This window comes from Lepidochelys kempii, chromosome 15, assembly GCF_965140265.1.
Source record: "Lepidochelys kempii isolate rLepKem1 chromosome 15, rLepKem1.hap2, whole genome shotgun sequence".
Lineage (NCBI taxonomy): Eukaryota > Metazoa > Chordata > Testudines > Cheloniidae > Lepidochelys > Lepidochelys kempii.
Genome location: NC_133270.1, coordinates 10,619,837 through 10,637,905, shown reverse-complemented (window position 1 = coordinate 10,637,905; position 18,069 = coordinate 10,619,837). Strand labels below are relative to the sequence as shown.

Here is an 18,069-nt window from a genome sequence, read left to right as displayed (position 1 = left end):
AATCTCATGCTTCAGGGATTCAGACATACCCCTCCCCTTATGTATTCGAGGTTTTATTTTTTGTCTTTCTCCTAAAGCATCTGAGATTGGCCATGGCTGGAGATGGGACATCAACCGGGATGGCTCACATGCTCACGGTCAAACTGAGCACCATTTTTTAGGTCAAGAAGGAATTTTACTGTAGGGGCTTTGGGTTTTTTTCAACCTTTCTCTGCAGCATGGGGTGTGGGTTGCTTGCTAGAATCATCTAGGTGTATCGCACCAAATCAATTCCCTACCTTTGCAGGGCCTCGGGCATTGGTGCACTTCAGTCCCTCCTATTCTTTGCCTGTGGCAGACACAGTTTAGTTTCTGGATGGCTGTAATACTTTAGTCTAATCCAGGTTAGTGGGCTCTTTGCAGGGGTAGCTGGGAGGGGTTTAGTGGCCTGGGACGTGCAGGACGTCCGATTAAGGTCAGAAAAAGCCACCAGATCATGTGATTCACAGGGCCACAACCTGGTTCTTCTGCTCCTATAAATTACCCCTAATCTGGGCAAACCATTTACAGAGGCTTTCCTAAATTAAAATAGTGAGGTTTTCTCCAGGGGAATGGGATGGAAAAATTCTCTCCTGGTAGGAGGTGGAAGAGAGAGAGAGAATGATCCTGACCACACAATCAATTCTGGAAGGTACACTAAGTACCTACAGAGAATAAAAAAAGGAAGCAGCAGTTTAACTGACCTATGAACAATAAAGTAAAATCTGCAAGAGCAGCCTTTCAACTCAGAGGGCTAATAAGAATAAGCTACACCTAACCAACCAAAGAGAAGAGTTACAAATGAATGAAAACTATACCCATATTACAAACAAAATGTTAACATAGACAACAACACAACACATTTCTTTGCTGTTTTTCAGCTAGGACGTGTACCATTCCTCAGTTCAGTGCCCCCACCTCCCCCAATTTAGTCTTATTTAGCCTCACCTGTTCCTAGGGGGTTTTCACACACACACACCCAGGCCAGCGCAGCTGGGCTCTTTACTCGTTTCTTCCCCCTCCCATCTTGTGAGACCGGTGAGGAGAGACTCTGCCAGCTTCTACCAGGGCTGACCTTCACAAGGCAGTTGGAGCATCTCGTGTCATCACCAGACAAGCTCCTGGCCTGTCTGAAATCCTCTCACGCGTGAAAAACTCATGAGATATCATTATTATGTCAGCCCCATCTCCATTGCCCTTGTGCAGGGAAATAGGGAGTGGGCCACAGTGACCCCAATGCCGTTGTGGTCTGAGCAGCTCGGGTAACCGGAGCCTAAGTTAGAGCAGCCCTGAGGCACAACAGGGTTACTATGGCTGTGGCATGTTTGATGGACTGAACTCCCCTGCCAGGCATCAGAGGGATGTCAGAGATGATGTCACAATACTGGCTCCATTGGGTGCGGGGGGGGGGGGCGGGGGGTGCTGCAGGATGCCACGGGGAAAATCAGAGGGCAGGTTTTGGTGGTCCCTAGGCCCCGTGGCTGAAGCCCAGTATCCCAATAAGCTGGCGTGGAGGGGAAGGGGGGGGTGAATATCTCTCATCCAGAAGGGGGAGCCTTAGCAGGAGTTAGGGTTCTATGTGCTGCTACTGCCCCTTTAAATGACAGCGCCTTCTTGTGAATGACAAGTTTTCTGTCCAATAGGAGGGAGGGACTCGACCGGTCACCTGGATTGACGTCTACAAGGATCCAATAGATTGAGCGTGGCCGGAGGTCACCTATCGCTGATTGGCTGTGGCTGGGAGTATAAGAGGAGAACAGAAGGCGGGCGCGCTCCCTTTTCTTTCCCGGAGCCCTGGTGGGAGGTGGGTGTCCGGAGAGGGGGCGGCCCGCGAGGGACTCGGCCGCGCTCAGCCCCCGGCCGGGGAGGAGATCACGGGGATCCGGGCGAGTCGGCCTTACCCCGGGGCTCCCCGGCTTGCTGGGGCCCGCCGCGGCTCCGGGTGTCGCTAGGCCTCGGGCCTGGCCACGCGGGGCCGGCTCAGCACCGGGGCCGGGCTGATCCCGCGATCCCGATGGCCAAGGGGCCTCTTCGTCGCCTCTACGGAATCCCGTGAGGGGGCCCGGCCCCCCCGCGCGGGGCTGGAGGGAGCCGGGGGTGCCCGGGGCCCATAGACACCGCCCTGCTGGTGCAGGGGACACACAGACCGTCGGTTCCCCAGCTCCCCGGGGCAATCCCGCAGCGGCTCCGTTTTCTAAAACCCTGGAAACAGCCTCCACTCTAAGCCCCGCTTGATCGTTTGGGGGCCGGGCCATCCCCTTATCGGGCGGGGGGCCGGAGGCCGGGGCATAGGCTGCGGTTGCAGTGGTCTGGCTGAACCCTGGTTTCCCCTTGTCTCCCGCAGGTAACAGCTTGTCTTTAAACCCTTCGTGGCAATCCTTGGAAGCACCGTCGAGATGCCCAGGGAAGACAGGGCTACGTGGAAGTCCAACTATTTCCTGAAAATCATTGTAAGTGTCTCCCTTGGGGTGTGTTCGAGACAGTCTGGACCTGGGGCTGGGATGGACTCTTGTCGCTCCTGGCTCAGTCTGCCTTGGCCGTTCTCTGGACTGCACCTGCAGACGTGCACCCTGGGTTAATCCTAACGCAGCATAGATCCGTGGTGGCACATGGGGCGCTACAGAGTGAAGGGGGGCTGCTGTGTTTGACAGCAAGGCAGGAGCCAGCCTCATCATTCACACAGAGCTGCAGTTTGCAGAGGTTACGTGATGGAGGAGGAGCAAGCTGTGCTGGGACAGTGGGTCTCCATAGGCTGTAGTTCCACACTGTGGTTAATGGCTTGTGTAGCAATTTGCTCCATTGTATACCAATGAGGTGCAGCCCCCAGGCTCCTGGAAAGTTGCCAGTGAAGCTGCTGATTGGGCAAAAACTGAGTAGCACTATTGCAGCTGGTCCCCAAACTTTTCACAGTCATGCTTCCCTCTTACCCTTCCCCCGCCTGAGCCAGAGTGGGACTGGGGGTGGGGTGGGAGAACACAGACAGGGGGGCCTCAGCTGAGGGCAGAAGTGGAGCTCTGGCTGAGGCCAGCAGATGGGGTGCCGGGCTAGGGAGTGGAGCAGGGTGGCGCTCCCTCCCCGCCCCCTGTAGGAGCTGGCTTGGGCCTCAGCTGTGTTCCCCCAAACATTCCTCCATGCCCACCCTCACCCCCAGTTTGAGTACCTCTGACCAAGAGCCTGGTACTCCACATTTCCCTGCTGGTGGCTGCTATTATGCGACTCTGAAGACTTTTCTAGATGTTATATCCAAATTTCATCAGAAGGGTCCTCAGTAGGCTCCTTCAAGTGATCTTTGAAATAGATACTTGCATAGCTGTTGTCTCTCTCTTACAATGAATATACCTGCCATTGGCAGGGTTTTGAACATTTTAAAAGCAATTGGGAAGCCTGAGTAAGGTCCCCAGAACACTTGAATCTGGAAAGAATTAAACCATGCTACTAAGAACGGAGTCCACTCCAATCACAAATAAATCCTTCAGAAGAGCCCTGTCAATGTTAGTGCTGCTTCTTAATTGAATATCATTTGTATTTTTAATGCCTCAATGTGTTCTGTAGCAGTGAGATACTGTTCACAGTGACTGTGTAAGCAAAAGTAGCATCGGCAAAAGAGCCACACATCCGAGCCTCCTTAATGGAGAGCATTATCAAGTTGTTGGCTCTTTACAAGGGATCCTTTCAGATAAACTGCATTAACGTTTTTACAGGCATAAACATCACATCTCCGCTAAGCTCCTGGTACGTCCTTACTGTGCTTTATTTGGAGGGTTGAAATGCATCTCATTTAGCATGTTTGTCTCCCTTAAATGTACCTTGGGACTCCTTTATTTCCTCTCTGGGGGTCATCAGAGAGCTGCTCGTATGTAATTTTTTTCAGAAAGAATTGCACTCTGCATTTTCTGTAGCATTGGGTTGGCAGCCTTGTAACCATATGTTTTAAACAATGGCACGCTCCCTGTCAACCTAAAGAGCCTGAAAATTGGCACATCATGGTTGGTTTGGAGACTTGTGGGGGAAAGGAGGGAAGTAGCCGCAGAGTGGCAGATGGTGGGACAATTTATTTGATTAGTGCACATACTGGTTGCTGACTGGAATGTGTACCAATGTTGGCTGTTTAAGAGCCCTAGTCAGGTGAAAGGGTTTTTTGGTTGCTTTGGGACAGGTTCTGGTTGGTAACATTGGGTCAGATTTCTCAGCTTAGCATACAGTAGCTCCCATTTATGCATCTAAATGGAGTTCCTGGGTGCTAAGCACTTGTGGAAATCTGGCCATTTCATTATGGTGCCTAAATGGGACCTAATGTTACTCTATACCCTGGTCTAGGTTTCTTTGTAAAACTCATTTGTTCTTTCTGTAGCAACTCCTGGATGATTATCCAAAATGTTTCATTGTGGGAGCAGACAATGTAGGATCCAAACAGATGCAGCAGATCCGCATGTCCCTGCGTGGGAAGGCTGTCGTGCTGATGGGGAAGAACACCATGATGCGCAAGGCTATCCGTGGTCATCTGGAGAATAACCCTGCTCTGGAAAAGTGAGTAAAATAGTATGATTCCACACCCTGTTTCCTGGGGAAGACTGTATGTTGTCTGGAAGAGTGAAACTGAATGATGCTGTCTTTCTGCCAGGCTCTTGCCTCATATCCGTGGGAATGTGGGCTTTGTGTTCACCAAGGAGGATCTGACTGAGATCAGGGACATGCTGTTGGCTAACAAGGTAAGGGAGGAGGACACTATTGTTATAGTGCGTCTACTCAGGGAGGTCTTGGGGCCTGATCTGAAGGAAGGAGAGAGTGTAACACTGAACGTTCTCTGTGGATGTGTGATTTTAGAATGAGCAAGAACTGGGAACCAGGCATTTCCTGTGTTATACTCAGAGTGCTGCCATTGACTTGCTGTGACCTCAGTTTCCCCATGTGAATAACTGGGAGATGCTGATTTCACAGAAGTGCTGTGAGGATGAATTAGTGTCTATACAGTACTGTCTGAAAGCCAAGCATTATTTTGCTTTCTCTTCTTGCACTGTCTTGTCAGGTGCCAGCTGCTGCTCGAGCAGGTGCCATTGCCCCTTGTGATGTCACTGTGCCAGCCCAGAACACTGGTTTGGGTCCCGAGAAGACCTCCTTCTTCCAGGCTTTGGGCATCACCACGAAGATCTCCAGGGGTACCATTGAAATCCTGGTGAGTGCAGAGCAAAGTTCAGTGTGCTACTAGCAAGTAAAAGGTCATTCACAGCTTTTTAGCTGCTCCTATATACTGGATGGCCCTGGTTGGACAGTTTGGCAATTCCACTGAAGTTGGGACTATAGATGTGTAGCTAGTTCATCCCTACATCCCCATGTCTTGTGCTGCTTTCCATGGCACAAGATCGATCCCCACCTTCTATTGAGGACTTTGGAGGCATGTCTCTAAAGCATCTTAAAAGGAAAATAGCAGAGTAATGTGACAATAGGACATTGCATGACAAAGAAATCCTAATCAAATAGTAACCTGTCAGAGAAATTAGGCTGGATAAGTTCTTTCTGCCTCTTGCCAAGCCGGGTGGGAGCGTTGTCTGAGCAGTTGATCTCCCATCCCTAACCTCTCAGATGCCTTTACCAGATGGCAAAGCAGGTCAGATTTGCTGACTGAGAGCCTGCAAATGCCTTCGTCAGTGGCCCACTCATTCATCTATATGATTCCATGCTATAATTGAAGCGTACGTCATAGGCTTGTTGCAGGAATGACTGGGTGAGGTTCTCTGGACTGTGTTGAGGAGGAGGTCAGACAAGATGACCATAATGATCCTATTTGGCCTGAAGAAGTGGTTTTTTTACCCACAAAAGCTTATGCCCAAATAAATCTGTTAGTCTTTAAGGTGCTCATTGTTTTTGTGGATACAGACTAACATGGCTACCCCTCTGCTATTTGGCCTTAAAATCTCTCCCAGCAGCCCTCTCCCTTGTAAAACACTCTTGGGAGGGGTGACCTGCTTACTCCTCAGGTCCTTTCCAACCCTGATATTCTATGATTCTGTCAAGAGCAGCATTGCCAGTCTCCTGCCCCTGCTTAGGCTTGGGAGGCCAGTGCTTTCCCTCCCCGTGAAATACAGCGGGTGTGGTAGCAAAGGGGAGCTGTGTGAGGACCTGGACTGGTATTTCACTGTGAGGCAATTTGAGGGAGAAGTTCCTTGCTCTCTAGCCATTCTTGGAGGTGGGGAAAGTGGGGCCTGAGGCTGCTTCTGAAGGCCAGGTGCCTATCGAGTTACTCCCCTTCATCAGTTCAGGTAAATCTAGATAGTGGCTAGTGTTGGCAGTATTCTCATTTACTTGGAAGAGTTGGGAAAATAAAAGGGGTAACTTCTGCTAACTAGTGGTGTACGTAATAGTGCAGGTTCAGTAATGCGAGAGAGGAATTTCAAGTCCAAGTCTGTTAGCTTTGGCAAAGGGTTTTTGAAAAAAGATGAGTCTCTGAACAGTTTCAAGGAAGGTGAGGTTTTGAAAGGCTTATCAGTGAGTATCGATCCATTTTTGACAAAACTGCCCTCACAAATTTAGACTATTTTAGGTAACTGCTGCTCTGTGAGGAATAGTAAGTATAAAGGTTAAGACGTGAATAAAAACTTAGACATAATCTTAATGGCAGTGGTGTTGCTGCTCTACCTTCAGTAATCTTTAAAGCCAGATGTCTAGTTTGACTCCTGTGGAGAAGAAGGGTTTATTTAGTTCCTTCTAGCTGGGCACCCTGTACTTTGGGTATGAGAATCTCTGATTTGAGTGGCTAATGGGGCAGCCTAGGTCTAGATGATGTGTTAAGTGTAGCTGATTCCATTTGCACATCTCATAATTATGGACCTCGCTTTGAAATGTGCCATCTGCTGGGTGGGCTGTGCCTCATGCTTTGCTCAGCTGAGCTTTGAACTTGTTTTGATACAGAATCATTTGTGGGTCTAACTCCTTCAGTCCCATCTACAGATGTTTGTAATGGGAAGCTGAACCTTGTTGCGGCTCTGTGCCCGCGTTTTAACCCCTGTAGCGGTTCGTTGCTCACTTTTCCCTCTTTGACTCTCAGAGTGATGTGCAGCTGATCAAGACTGGAGATAAAGTGGGAGCCAGCGAAGCGACCTTGCTGAACATGTTGAATATTTCCCCATTCTCCTTTGGGCTGATTATCCAGCAGGTGTTTGACAATGGCAGCATTTACAATCCTGAAGTGCTGGACATCACCGAGGAGACTCTGCACAGACGCTTCTTGGAAGTAAGAGTTGCTTGCCTGTGCTATATGCCCTGTCTACTTTATTCCATGTAGTTATGGGGACAGATTAAGTGCTTGAGTATCTAATCTGAAGTTCAGGAGGGCTGTGTGTGTGGTTTTTTTTCCCCTTTTGAATTGTGAATGAGACTAGCACTGAATTCTAAAAGTGATTTTACAGCGCTGCAGTCCTGAATAACAAGGTTATTGGCCTGGCATGGTCCCTTTAAAACTGGTCTGTGCCATTTCATTGCCCTCCAGAGTTGGGACATCCAGATGCAAGTGTGTGTCAGCCTGCTGGCCAGCACCCCAATTTTCCCAAGGTGTTTTGGTGTTCCCTATTACCTTTGGAAAATAGAGGTAGTGCGAATCGTGGCTTTGCCATACAGTAGTCTTCTTGGTGGGTTGTAGCATTCATCCCTGAATGCTGGGAATTTTGATTTGCAACACAGATGTGTTTTCTACTGGGAGTGATGTTCCATTCTGTTAGCTATCTGTTATGTATGAAATGCAGAGAATACAAAATCTGGAAACCCCTTGTAACGAGTGTTAAAGGTATGTGGTTAAGGCTACCTCTTGTTTATCTCCTTTGCCAGAACCACGCAATTCTCTCACCCATAGTACCCTTTATTATGCTTGCACATATTGTTATTGATGGTTGTGTTTACTTGCAGTATAATTTTCAGAGCTGAATGCTTGGAACATGACTTTCTTTCCCTCTTCCTCAGGGCGTTCGTAACGTAGCTAGCATTTGTTTGCAAATTGGCTACCCAACCATCGCTTCTGTGCCTCACTCCATCATCAATGGGTACAAGCGAGTCCTAGCTGTGGCTGTGGAGACTGAATACACCTTCCCATTGGCTGAAAAGGTAAAGTGTGAGCGAGACAGACTGGAATAGATTGTGCGCGGACTTAAGGCTCACAAACTAGTCTTTGAGCCTGAGCCTTTAAAGATCTAGAAGGTTGTATGTTAGAGATCTGCACTGAAAAGAGGCCTTGAACAGCGTGAAGTGCATGTAACTGCATTGCAGCTGGGGGAATTCCTTGCTTAGTGGAGGTGCAGTTCTGCCTCTTCACCCCTCAATCCTAGGAGCAGTATATTGGCAAGGAGGGTGTGGAGTGTGTTTTCTGAGAGCATCCCCAGTCCTCTTCTCATATGATAAGGCAACGTTGCCCTCCTCTGTTGGTTGTCTTCAGTTTGTTTGTATAATGCATCCCTTGGGTTGCTAGTAAGTTGCTTGCATGGCCTTTGGGGTTGCAAAGGTTGTGCTCCCTGCTCTTAATTCCTGGGGAGACCCACTAATACGCTATCTGTTTTCAGTCTGGCAATCGGATAGTAAATTGTGACCTGTTTGTTCCCTGAAATTACTATATGCTTTTATCCTCTTACAGGTAAAGGCCTTCCTAGCGGACCCCTCAGCCTTCCTGGCTGCTGCCCCTGTGGCAGCTGAAGCTGCAGCTCCTGCTGCTGCTGCTCCAGCAAAAGAGGAAGTAAAGGAGGAATCAGAGGAGTCTGATGAGGACATGGGATTTGGTCTCTTTGACTAACCCCTACCACATGCTCACCACTTCATCAGCTGGTTTAATTAGAGAAATAAAGTGCTATTTTACACCCTCTGTTGTGTGTTTATCTTGGGTGGGGGGGAGGAATCATCATGCATGAACTTTCCATTGGTGTGAAACTTAATATATGGATTTTGAATCTAAAGATGTACTTTTTTGATTTTGCCTTCAATCATAAACACTTACCAAGACACCCATAAAATAATTTCAAGAAACCTTCAACTAACTTTCCCCTGCAGGTGAGAGCAAGAGGGATCTACACATATCAAATACTAGTCATGTCACTTAATGAATTCTGCCTTGGCTACACTGGAATGTTACTGTGAATTAAAGTAGAGGGTGAATTTAAAGTGCAAGAGATATTCCAGAATCACTCTGTGTGGATGCTATAGTTATTCAGTTGTGTAGACAAGCCCTTAGGCTAGCAGGACTTGAGCTACTGTACTAAAAATAGCAGTGTGGATGTTGTGGGTCAGGTGCTTGCTCAGGCTTTGTCTTACGAAAACCCCTGGGTCTGAGCTCAAGTGGCTAGCCTGAGTGTCTGCTGGAGCCATGAGGCACAGCAAATGTGCTCAATGAATCACTGATACTGCAGGCAAATAAACAGTGTCCCTGCCCTGAGGAGCAGTCTACATTAAACCGAATACACAATGAAAACTAAGGCCTTGGTTGATAAATTAGATAAGCAAGTGATGAGTGGATCAGTTTAGAGACTCAGTCTTATGAGGTTGCCTGTTGCAGCTTTGGAACTGTCTTCAAGGGGCCAGCAGTGGAACATTCTCAGTTGCAGATGTCACCGCAGTGTCTGGAACTTGATTGCTCTGGTGTGCTTCAGATTACGCTGTAAGATTTAGCAATTCAACAGTAAATGTTTTTGTTCTGCTGCCCAGTTAGGCCAGGTGTGTCCTGTATTTTATGAAGAATGAGCTGTTGTGATTTTTGGTGCTGTGATTCAATCATTATGTAAGATGCAGGCCAAAATGTTGAGCCAAAACAAATGCCTGATTTTCAGGGTTGTAGAATATCACTCCTTTTAATTCAATGAGAATTGTAGCTGATTATCACTTCTGAAAAAATGACCCACATATAGGTCAATGTGGATTTAGGTGCATAACTATTATGTTTTGATACTAGCAGCCGTGTTAGTCTGTATTCGCAAAAAAGAAAAGGAGTACTAGTGGCACCTTAGAGACTAACCAATTTATTTGAGCCTAAGCTTTTGTGAGCTACAGCCCACTCACTTCCCGCTGATGAAGTGAGCTGTAGCTCACGAAAGCTTAGGCTCAAATAAATTGGTTAGTCTCTAAGGTGCCACAAGTCCTCCTTTTCTTTTTGCGACCTTCACCCAGGCGCTCTGAAGATGGGATTAAACTCTGGCAGCAGGAACTGCCTTTTATGTTGGCCCTGGCAGCACCTCGCCCAAGGGGACCCGGATCAATGACTAGGTGCAACTTTACACCAGCAACTGAAGACGGCTCCTATTGCTACAAAGTCAATTTCAGAGTAACAGCCCTGTTAGTCTGTATTTGCAAAAAGAAAAGGAGGACTTGTGGCACCTTAGAGACTAACCAATTTATTTGAGCTCAGGAAAGCTCAGGCTCAGATAAATTGGTTAGTCTCTAAGGTGCCACAAGTCCTCCTTTTCTTTTTACAAAGTCAATATCTGCCTGAGTCAGCCCGTGAGCAGCGGCGCCCGGGTTTCCGAGGCAAGTGACCAGCAGCCTCGCCGCGGATAAGGGAGGAACCATCAGGGGCAGGGAGCGGCTCGCCCGCTTGTGCTCGTGCACGGGGCCCCCGCTGCCCTGGTCGGGGCCCCCGGGCCGGCCGCTGTGGCCGAGCCTCTCCGGGCGCGTTCCGCTGGGTTTCCTTGCCGCAGGCGGCCGCTGTCCGCCCGGCGCTGGAGCTGGGGAAGCTGCGGGGGCGGGGCCGCCCCCGGGAAACGGGCAGCTCCTGAGGCCTCGCCGGGGCGGCCGCAGGCCCCAGCCCCGCTCACTCGGGGTCAGGCCCCGCGCTCCCGGCATCTCCAGCGCCACGAGCCCCGCCTCCTGGGCGGGTCTGCGCGTGACCCGGAACTGAACCTCGTGGTGCTTCCGGGGTCAGGCCGGCGCGATGGCGGCCGACACGCAGGTGAGTGCGGGGGGCTGGGCCCAGCCGTGGGGCTGGAGGCGGCTCCAGGAGAGGCGCTCCCGCGGGCCGGCCGTGGTGCGGGCTCCGCTCTGGGGCTGTCTGTCTCCGCGGCCCGGTTCCTCAGCTTGGCCGCGCTCGGGCGGCCGCGTCACGGGGAGGTGGCGGTGGCTCGCGGGAGCCGGCCCCTGTCAGCGGGAGAAGGGACGTGGCAGTCGCGTCAGCCCCGGCCCTCGCCGGGCGCCGACCCCCAGCCAGCCCGGCCGAGCGCGGGCCCAGCCCCGGGACAGGCCGAACGAGGCCGCGGGTCCCCGGCCGAGCTCGCGCCTGCCCCAGACAGCCCAGGCTCGCGGTGCGAGCCTGGCCCCGCCGCGGAGTCCGGCCCGGCTGCGCAGGGGATCGGAGCAGCCGCGCTGCCTCGCCCCGCGCGGGGAATGGGACGGGAGGCGTTTGTAGAGCGCGACTGTCGCGTCGTCTGTGTCCGTGCGAGATGGGAGTTGTCTGAGCCTCAAGAGCCGGCGGGACGAGCCTTTCTCTGCCGCTGGGCCAGGCTCGGCGGGGGCGAAGGTCGGGGTTGGCTCAGCGCTTAACATCAGTGTTAAAGAGGCCCTTATGACGTTGAAACTTGCTCAGTTTCCAGCAAAAACAATCTGCTCTGGGCACCACCCCAGCCACTGAGACTTTTTGTGGTTCTACAGTTGCCTTGTTGTATCTTTTAAACAAATGTTTCTGTTGCCCTCTAAAAACCTTCACACAAACAGTAGAGGACATTGACCCCTTTTGTAAGGAAACCAATGAAACTGACTATATGGAAATACCTATCAAAAGTATAAAGTGAAAAAATCGATAAATATTTTCTCTAGTTTTCCAGTTTCTTTGGTCTTGACTGGTACTTGGAATGTGAGTAGGTTTAAAAAAATTCAGTAAATGTTCATTTTAAGACAAAAAGGGCTGTCCCTAATACATTGAAAAAAATATGTACGTAATAAAAATGTATTCCAGTTTAATCACATAGGATATTGCAATAAGACTTGTGCATGTGATCACATGCATGTTCAGCTCTTTTTTAGGTGGAATCAGAACTGCTCCGATCCTATTATGTGTCTAACAGCTAATGAAGATTTATCAAGTGGTATGGATTTAGGCTTTAGGAACAGGAGAGTGAGTTCTGTCCATATTGCTGTGAAATTATAAATAGCTGTGATGTGCAGAAGAGTGACAACCATACAGTTCTTAGCTCATTTGTTACAATATTTTCCTCTTTTCTCTATATGCTTATGGTGATGCACTTTTCATTATTTTATGGAGGTTGCTTCAGAGAGCCCCTCCAAAGTCAGGTCTTATCTGGCTTGATATGTATGTTTAGACTTCACTTTTTCATGGACCTTTTTTCTTGTATAATTTACTAACACATGTTTGTCTATATACATCTTAATAAAAAGAACAAGCAGTGGTGCATGAGACTTTTGCACAGTGACTCCTCGTCACCGAAATGGTGTGAATGATAAAAACTGCTCATTCCCTAAGTTAGTGGATCAATTGGGAACAACTGGAATATAATGCAGATTTAAAATTATCCCAAGCCTCTGAAAACAGAGGTGTATTCCTTGTAAATGGCTGTCACACCTATATATGGTCAATCAGCATCAGTACCTACTAGACATCTTGGATTTATCTTTAACAATGGAAAGTTTTCTCTAAAATAGTTGCTCACATATTCGTACCTTAACTGGTAGGCTGACAAACAGTTAATATTGATGACAACCATCTCTCAACAAATTCTGCAGGTTGCTAGCCAGATTTACCCTACCCTTTGCCCATCCTTGGAGAGAGGCACAAGGATTGGGATGGCTGAGTTGGAGGAAAGGGGAGGTAGGAATTTCCTGGAAATTTCAGTCAGCAATTTTGAGGGGTCTCTTGCACACAGACAAAAGCTTCATTGAGATCAATGGAGGCAGTTCCTACTTCTCAAGAGCAAATCCTGCCATTTCCATGCATATGAAGGAACCTTTTATTACAAAACCAGTGGAGCTCTGCTTTGGAGGAGATGGATCAGGATTTGAGGAGTCCATGGAGGGGATGGAGTCCATGGAGGGCATGTGTTCCTGGGAGTGCAGGGCACAGTTCAGTTGGGCTCCCTGTGTGCCCCAGTATAACAGGGGCTTTGGATGGTGGATCAAGGCATCTCCACCTATGCTGTGGAGATACAGGTGGTATGGAGGCTATTCCAGCTTTGAAGTTGAAGTACTGTACATGAAGCATTTTAGGACTGCTCAGTCCGTGTGCTGGGTTGGGATTTTATATTTAGGTGGTTCTCATGCATCTACTGTTTCAGGTTGTCTGCAGGAAATTGACACTACATCAGTTGCTACTTGCCACCAGATGTGCCAAGCCCTGCTGTCAGCCTAGAACAAATTTTTTTTCATGCATGTTTTACAAAACTTTAATAATGTTTTAATATATTTAAAAATTAAGGAAACAGATTATTACTGGGTTTGGGATTTAAACATTCTCCTGCAGTGTTTTCAGTCCAGACATCACAACATGGTGCTAGTGCATGAAAAGTGAAACTGATTATACACCAAAGTGAAATTGAGTGGTCTAGTTCCACTTCTGAAGCTGGGTTAGGTGTAAAAAGTAAACAGACAGCATAAATGGTGAAAAGTAAATTACTGAAAGAAAACATTTAACAATCTAATTTCCACTTGTGTGGTAACATAGGAAAGAGTTTTTTTTATAAACAGGATGTGACTTTTTAAACCTGATAGACATTTCAGTTTAAAAGGAGACTAACCTACACAAACTCCATGAACATGTGACAGGTGTCTGTTAAGGTACAATGAAAAACCTTTCACTTGTTATTCCTCTTACATAATTTCATAACAATTGACAATGTGAAATACTCAATATATGAAATTAAGCCTGCAGCATAGACTGTCTCATGGAGGAAGCTCCCCTTAAATGAGTGAGTGAGTGCAGTCTAGGGAGGGATCTCAAACTCAAATCACCATGGGGGCCATATGAGGACTAGTACATTGTCCTGAGGGCTGCATCTCTGACACTCACTGCCCGGCCCTGCCCCTGCCCCACCTCTTCCCGTTCCAACCTGTTCTCCAAAGTCCCCTTCCCCAAATCCCCGCCCCTGCCCCGCCTCTTCTCCGCTTCCTCCCCTGAGTGTGGGGCTCCTCCCTCCTGGAAAAAGCTAAGCGCTGCCAAACAGTTGTTTGGCAGTGGGAAGTGCCTGGAGGTAGGCAGAGGAGCGGGGACGCAGGGAGCAGGGGGGAGGAGAGTGTGGCGGCCTGCAGGAAATAACTCCGGGGAGGGTGCGAGGAGCTTGGTGGGCCGCAGGAAATAACCCTGTGGGCTGTGTGTTTGAGACCCCTGGTCTAGGGGCTAAAGTGCACCACTGGAAAGCAAAAGATCTGCATTCTATTCTGTTGCAAATTTTTTAACCTTTAAAGTCACATGTACTAGGCAATTGATTTTTCCAGTTCCTTGAGTGATTCACATGAGACATTGCATTGTAAATATAGTCTGTCCACTTTATAAAAGGGTAATTGGAGACTAATGGTAGTGTATATTACTGAGTGAGGATGCAGTGCCACATAAGAAGGTTGAAAATCAGAGAAAGGTCATCCTACTGTATATATGAAAGAGATTTTGAATTATCAAACAAGTAGAGGAGCGTCACTTTGTATGAGACTCTAATGATTCTTTCTTTTCATGGATACAGGCAGGAGTTGTTGGCTTGCCAAGTACCATGGTGGTTTGGATGACTGTGTCTAACCACACCGGTCAGTTAGTAAGAGGAGTTGGCTGTCTGCAAAAGAGCATATTCTCCCTTCCCGGTGCTTCTGTTTGTTTTGGTTGTGCAGTCCATATGTTGATGGTGACAAGAGAGTGATAACTTTTTTTTGTATGAATGGCTGTTTTAGGTTTCTGATACACTGAAGAGGTTTGCTGTAAAAGTGACCACAGCCAGTGTGAAGGAGCGAAGAGAGATACTTAATGAACTGGGAAGATGTGTCACTGGGCAAGGTACTTGTATTTCATCTATTTAAAGCATTTGTTTGCTATTTCTTTCACAGAGAGTATGGAATGGGTTTAGGCATGTGCTAAAGCAGCGTCTCCCAAACTTCATTGGTTCACATACCACCTTCTGAAAAAAATCATGGAGTGAATGGATGAAACATCAAGCTCATGTACCATCAGTGGTCCATTTACCACAGTTTGGAAACCCCTGCAGTGCATTTCATTTTAAAAGACCAGTGAAATATTTGTCCCTTTTTTGAGACCTTAGGGCTGTAGGCATTGGACTATGTGCTTTCCCTTTAAGCAATTCTAACAATTGTGTGTTTGTGTCTGTATATATGTATACACAAGTACAAGGAGACATGAACCTTTAGCATGGCTTGCTGGTCCTGGAGATTTTGCCCGATTTTTCTGTTCTGCCCCTCTCCTCCTAAATAGCTCTAAACACCAACAGACCTTAATGTTATTCATAAGGAAAGACCACAGGCTCAGTTCAGTGGCAAAGACGCTCGGCCAGGTATATTGTTGACAAAGCACGGTACTAGTGTCCCATAGGAGCTACAGGTACGTTAACATGTATGCCTGCAACAAGGCAGCTGCTCAGTCCACGCACCAGGATGCAGTCCCCTCGGCAAGTACAAAGTTGCCTTTCCTATGCCTTTCCCCTTTTATACATTGATACAAACAAGTTACGTATTGCACTCCATATGGTTTTCGTTACTGTCCTGTACCTTGTGCCTGCTAGTTCAAACAAAACATCCCCATCCGTTATCTTGTCATCCCATCCTTTTCTTACGAGAGTCTGTGTGTTCCTGTCCCGTCTCCTAGGAATGTGTTTATGCCGTTATTTGAGAACACTGTACCATCCTCTCAGGTCAGGAGTGTGTTTACTTGGTGCGCTGCTATTTTGCCAAGGCCAGACCACTCTGGTTCATAGCCTTTGGTTATTTATTTATGCGTAGGATTCCAGCAAAGCCAAAAACGGGTATCTCAGATGAGAAGTGAAGATGTAAAGTGGTATTCCTGATTATTACATATTCCCATTGTAGAGGTGTCCTGGCAAATTTTTGTGAGATCAGATAAATTTTGCTGAGATGAAATTGCAGGAGTGATTTAAATTTAGTTTCTCCACTTTGTTTTAACATGTTGTGTAGTGTAGTGTTGTTTTGTACTTTTAAACAGCTGCTGTGAACTACCCCAGAGGTGGCTGTTTTTCAGTGTTGACTGAAATGTTTCCTTTTTACATGAAGTTCATTGGAATCCTTTGAGGTGTAAAGGTGTTCTGTAAATGTGATGATAGTATTACTGGGCATGATAGCATGCCTCTTCTGAAAGGTGAATAAATAACTTCCAAAATGGTCCTGATCTAAGAGCAAGCAACCTATAGCTGATTACTCATCTGGGTCTGCCCTGTGGCATAACTCTGCCCCGCTGAGTCTGACCATAGTGAAAATGTATTCTCTACATTTGGAAAAAGGTAACTAAGAGGGTGATGAGGAAACATGCAGCAACAATTTTTGTATCTTGTTCAGCGTAGACATAAGAAAAGAGGACGAGGAATGAAAATATAAAGGTTAAATCCTTCGGCAGATACTCATAAAATATTTGTGGACACTGAGATGCGGAGGGAGCCCTGTTTGATGCTGATGTCCAGTTGGTTTCACTCAAACTAGTGTTACCATATTTCATGTAGGAGGCTGGATCTTATATTATGCTTCTTGATTACAAAGCAAGCCTAGAAGTTTTAACTTGCTCTCTACAAATGATTAAGGACCTGATCCAGAGCTCATTGAAGTTGATGGAAAGACTTCCTTTGTATCTATGCACTCTATATCTGGTCCTAAGGTTGAATATTTGTCTCAGCCATGGCTTTTAGGGTTTTTTGTATAAAATCATGCTCTTTATCACCCTGGTCAGTCTTTTACTAAATAAGACTCCTCCATGAATCATTACTGCAAATGTAGCTTTATATCTGTGCAGAGTAGTGGAATATGGGATTTTCAAATGCTCTTAAATAATTTAAAATGCATTTATGATTGAAAATGAGGGGTTTTTTTGGTATGGTGGTGGGTTTTTTAAAAAAAACAAACGATATTTATTTGACTTTTCTCACACTCTCCCATGGCAAACAATTTAATATTCAAGTATTGTGTGCTCTGATTTTTTTCCCCACTTCTAAAAATTGAAATTCTGATTCCCATTTTTTTTTGGGTCATTACAGTCAATCAGCCTTGGGCCCTGGTCCTGCAAACACTCACACACATGCTTAACTTAACTGCTGTGAATAGTTTCAGTGGAATCAGTGGGACTACTCACAGTAGTAAAAGGAAGCATGTGCATTTTTTCAGGATTGGGGCCTTAGTGATGATTCCCAAATAAACACTTTGGAATCCAATTTATTTCAGATCTGCCAGAGAGTGTGGTTAAAGGCCTTTGCAAACTATTCTGCCTCACCCTGCATCGTTACAGGTGAGTACGTGGGGCTGGGAAGGCTACATATCTGGTAGTTGTACTTGACTGTAGTAACTTCCATATGGAAATAGTGTTGATGTGGAGTGTAGTATATAGAGAGATTTGTCATAAAAAATGCTGTCCAGTAATGTCAGCCCAACATTTAGAATCTGTAGAAAAACAAGTTTTATAACACCTAATAACAAAAATTCATCTTTTCAAATTAAAAACAAATTCAGATCTTGATCCTGAAAATCACTGTGCATGAGTGCATCCCTTTGCCCTTGCAGAGCTCCGTGAGTTGCAGGATCGGGCTGTAACTGAGCAATTTTTGGTTAGATTTAAAACGTGGTCTGTAGAAAAGAAGTGGTTGAACCCCCCCCTTGGGCCTGCCAGAATTAATTGTTAATCTTGTGTCATGGGATGAGAATTGTTGTGGTGGTCCTCTGGTCAGGTCAGGCTGTGTGTTGAGGTAGGATATGGGGCATTCTGCCATGCGTGTAGATGATACAGAACCTTCTTCACCTGTTGGAATGGTAAAGATATACTGGCTGTTGGCCAGACTGATGAGAAGAGGAAGCAGAACCCTGTGTGTGGAATCTAGAATTTAATATCTGAAACACTGACAAGATCTGTAACATTTACAGAAAATGTTTCCT

The 18,069-nt window shown here is 47.1% G+C and overlaps 2 protein-coding genes across 4 annotated transcripts in view; both read left to right on the top strand.

Moving 5' to 3' along the window:
• Positions 1 to 1,722: 1,722 nt before the first annotated feature.
• On the top strand, positions 1,723 to 8,857 carry RPLP0 (ribosomal protein lateral stalk subunit P0). Its single transcript, XM_073313317.1, has 8 exons — positions 1,723 to 1,822; positions 2,363 to 2,468; positions 4,370 to 4,545; positions 4,640 to 4,727; positions 5,045 to 5,191; positions 7,061 to 7,246; positions 7,969 to 8,109; positions 8,633 to 8,857. Exons 2-8 carry the CDS (start codon positions 2,415 to 2,417, stop codon positions 8,786 to 8,788), a joined length of 948 nt encoding a protein of 315 aa, XP_073169418.1. The 5' UTR covers positions 1,723 to 1,822; positions 2,363 to 2,414; the 3' UTR covers positions 8,789 to 8,857.
• Positions 8,858 to 10,825: 1,968 nt separating this feature from the next.
• GCN1 (GCN1 activator of EIF2AK4) overlaps positions 10,826 to 18,069 on the top strand; it is a 61,743-nt gene continuing 54,499 nt past the window's right edge. For all 3 annotated transcript variants that reach the window (XM_073312945.1, XM_073312944.1, XM_073312943.1), the window contains exons 1-3: positions 10,826 to 10,930; positions 14,863 to 14,965; positions 17,365 to 17,428. In XM_073312945.1, coding sequence (XP_073169046.1) covers positions 10,913 to 10,930; positions 14,863 to 14,965; positions 17,365 to 17,428 — 185 coding nt within the window. In that variant the 5' untranslated portion in view covers positions 10,826 to 10,912. The remainder of the gene's footprint in view (positions 10,931 to 14,862; positions 14,966 to 17,364; positions 17,429 to 18,069) is intronic.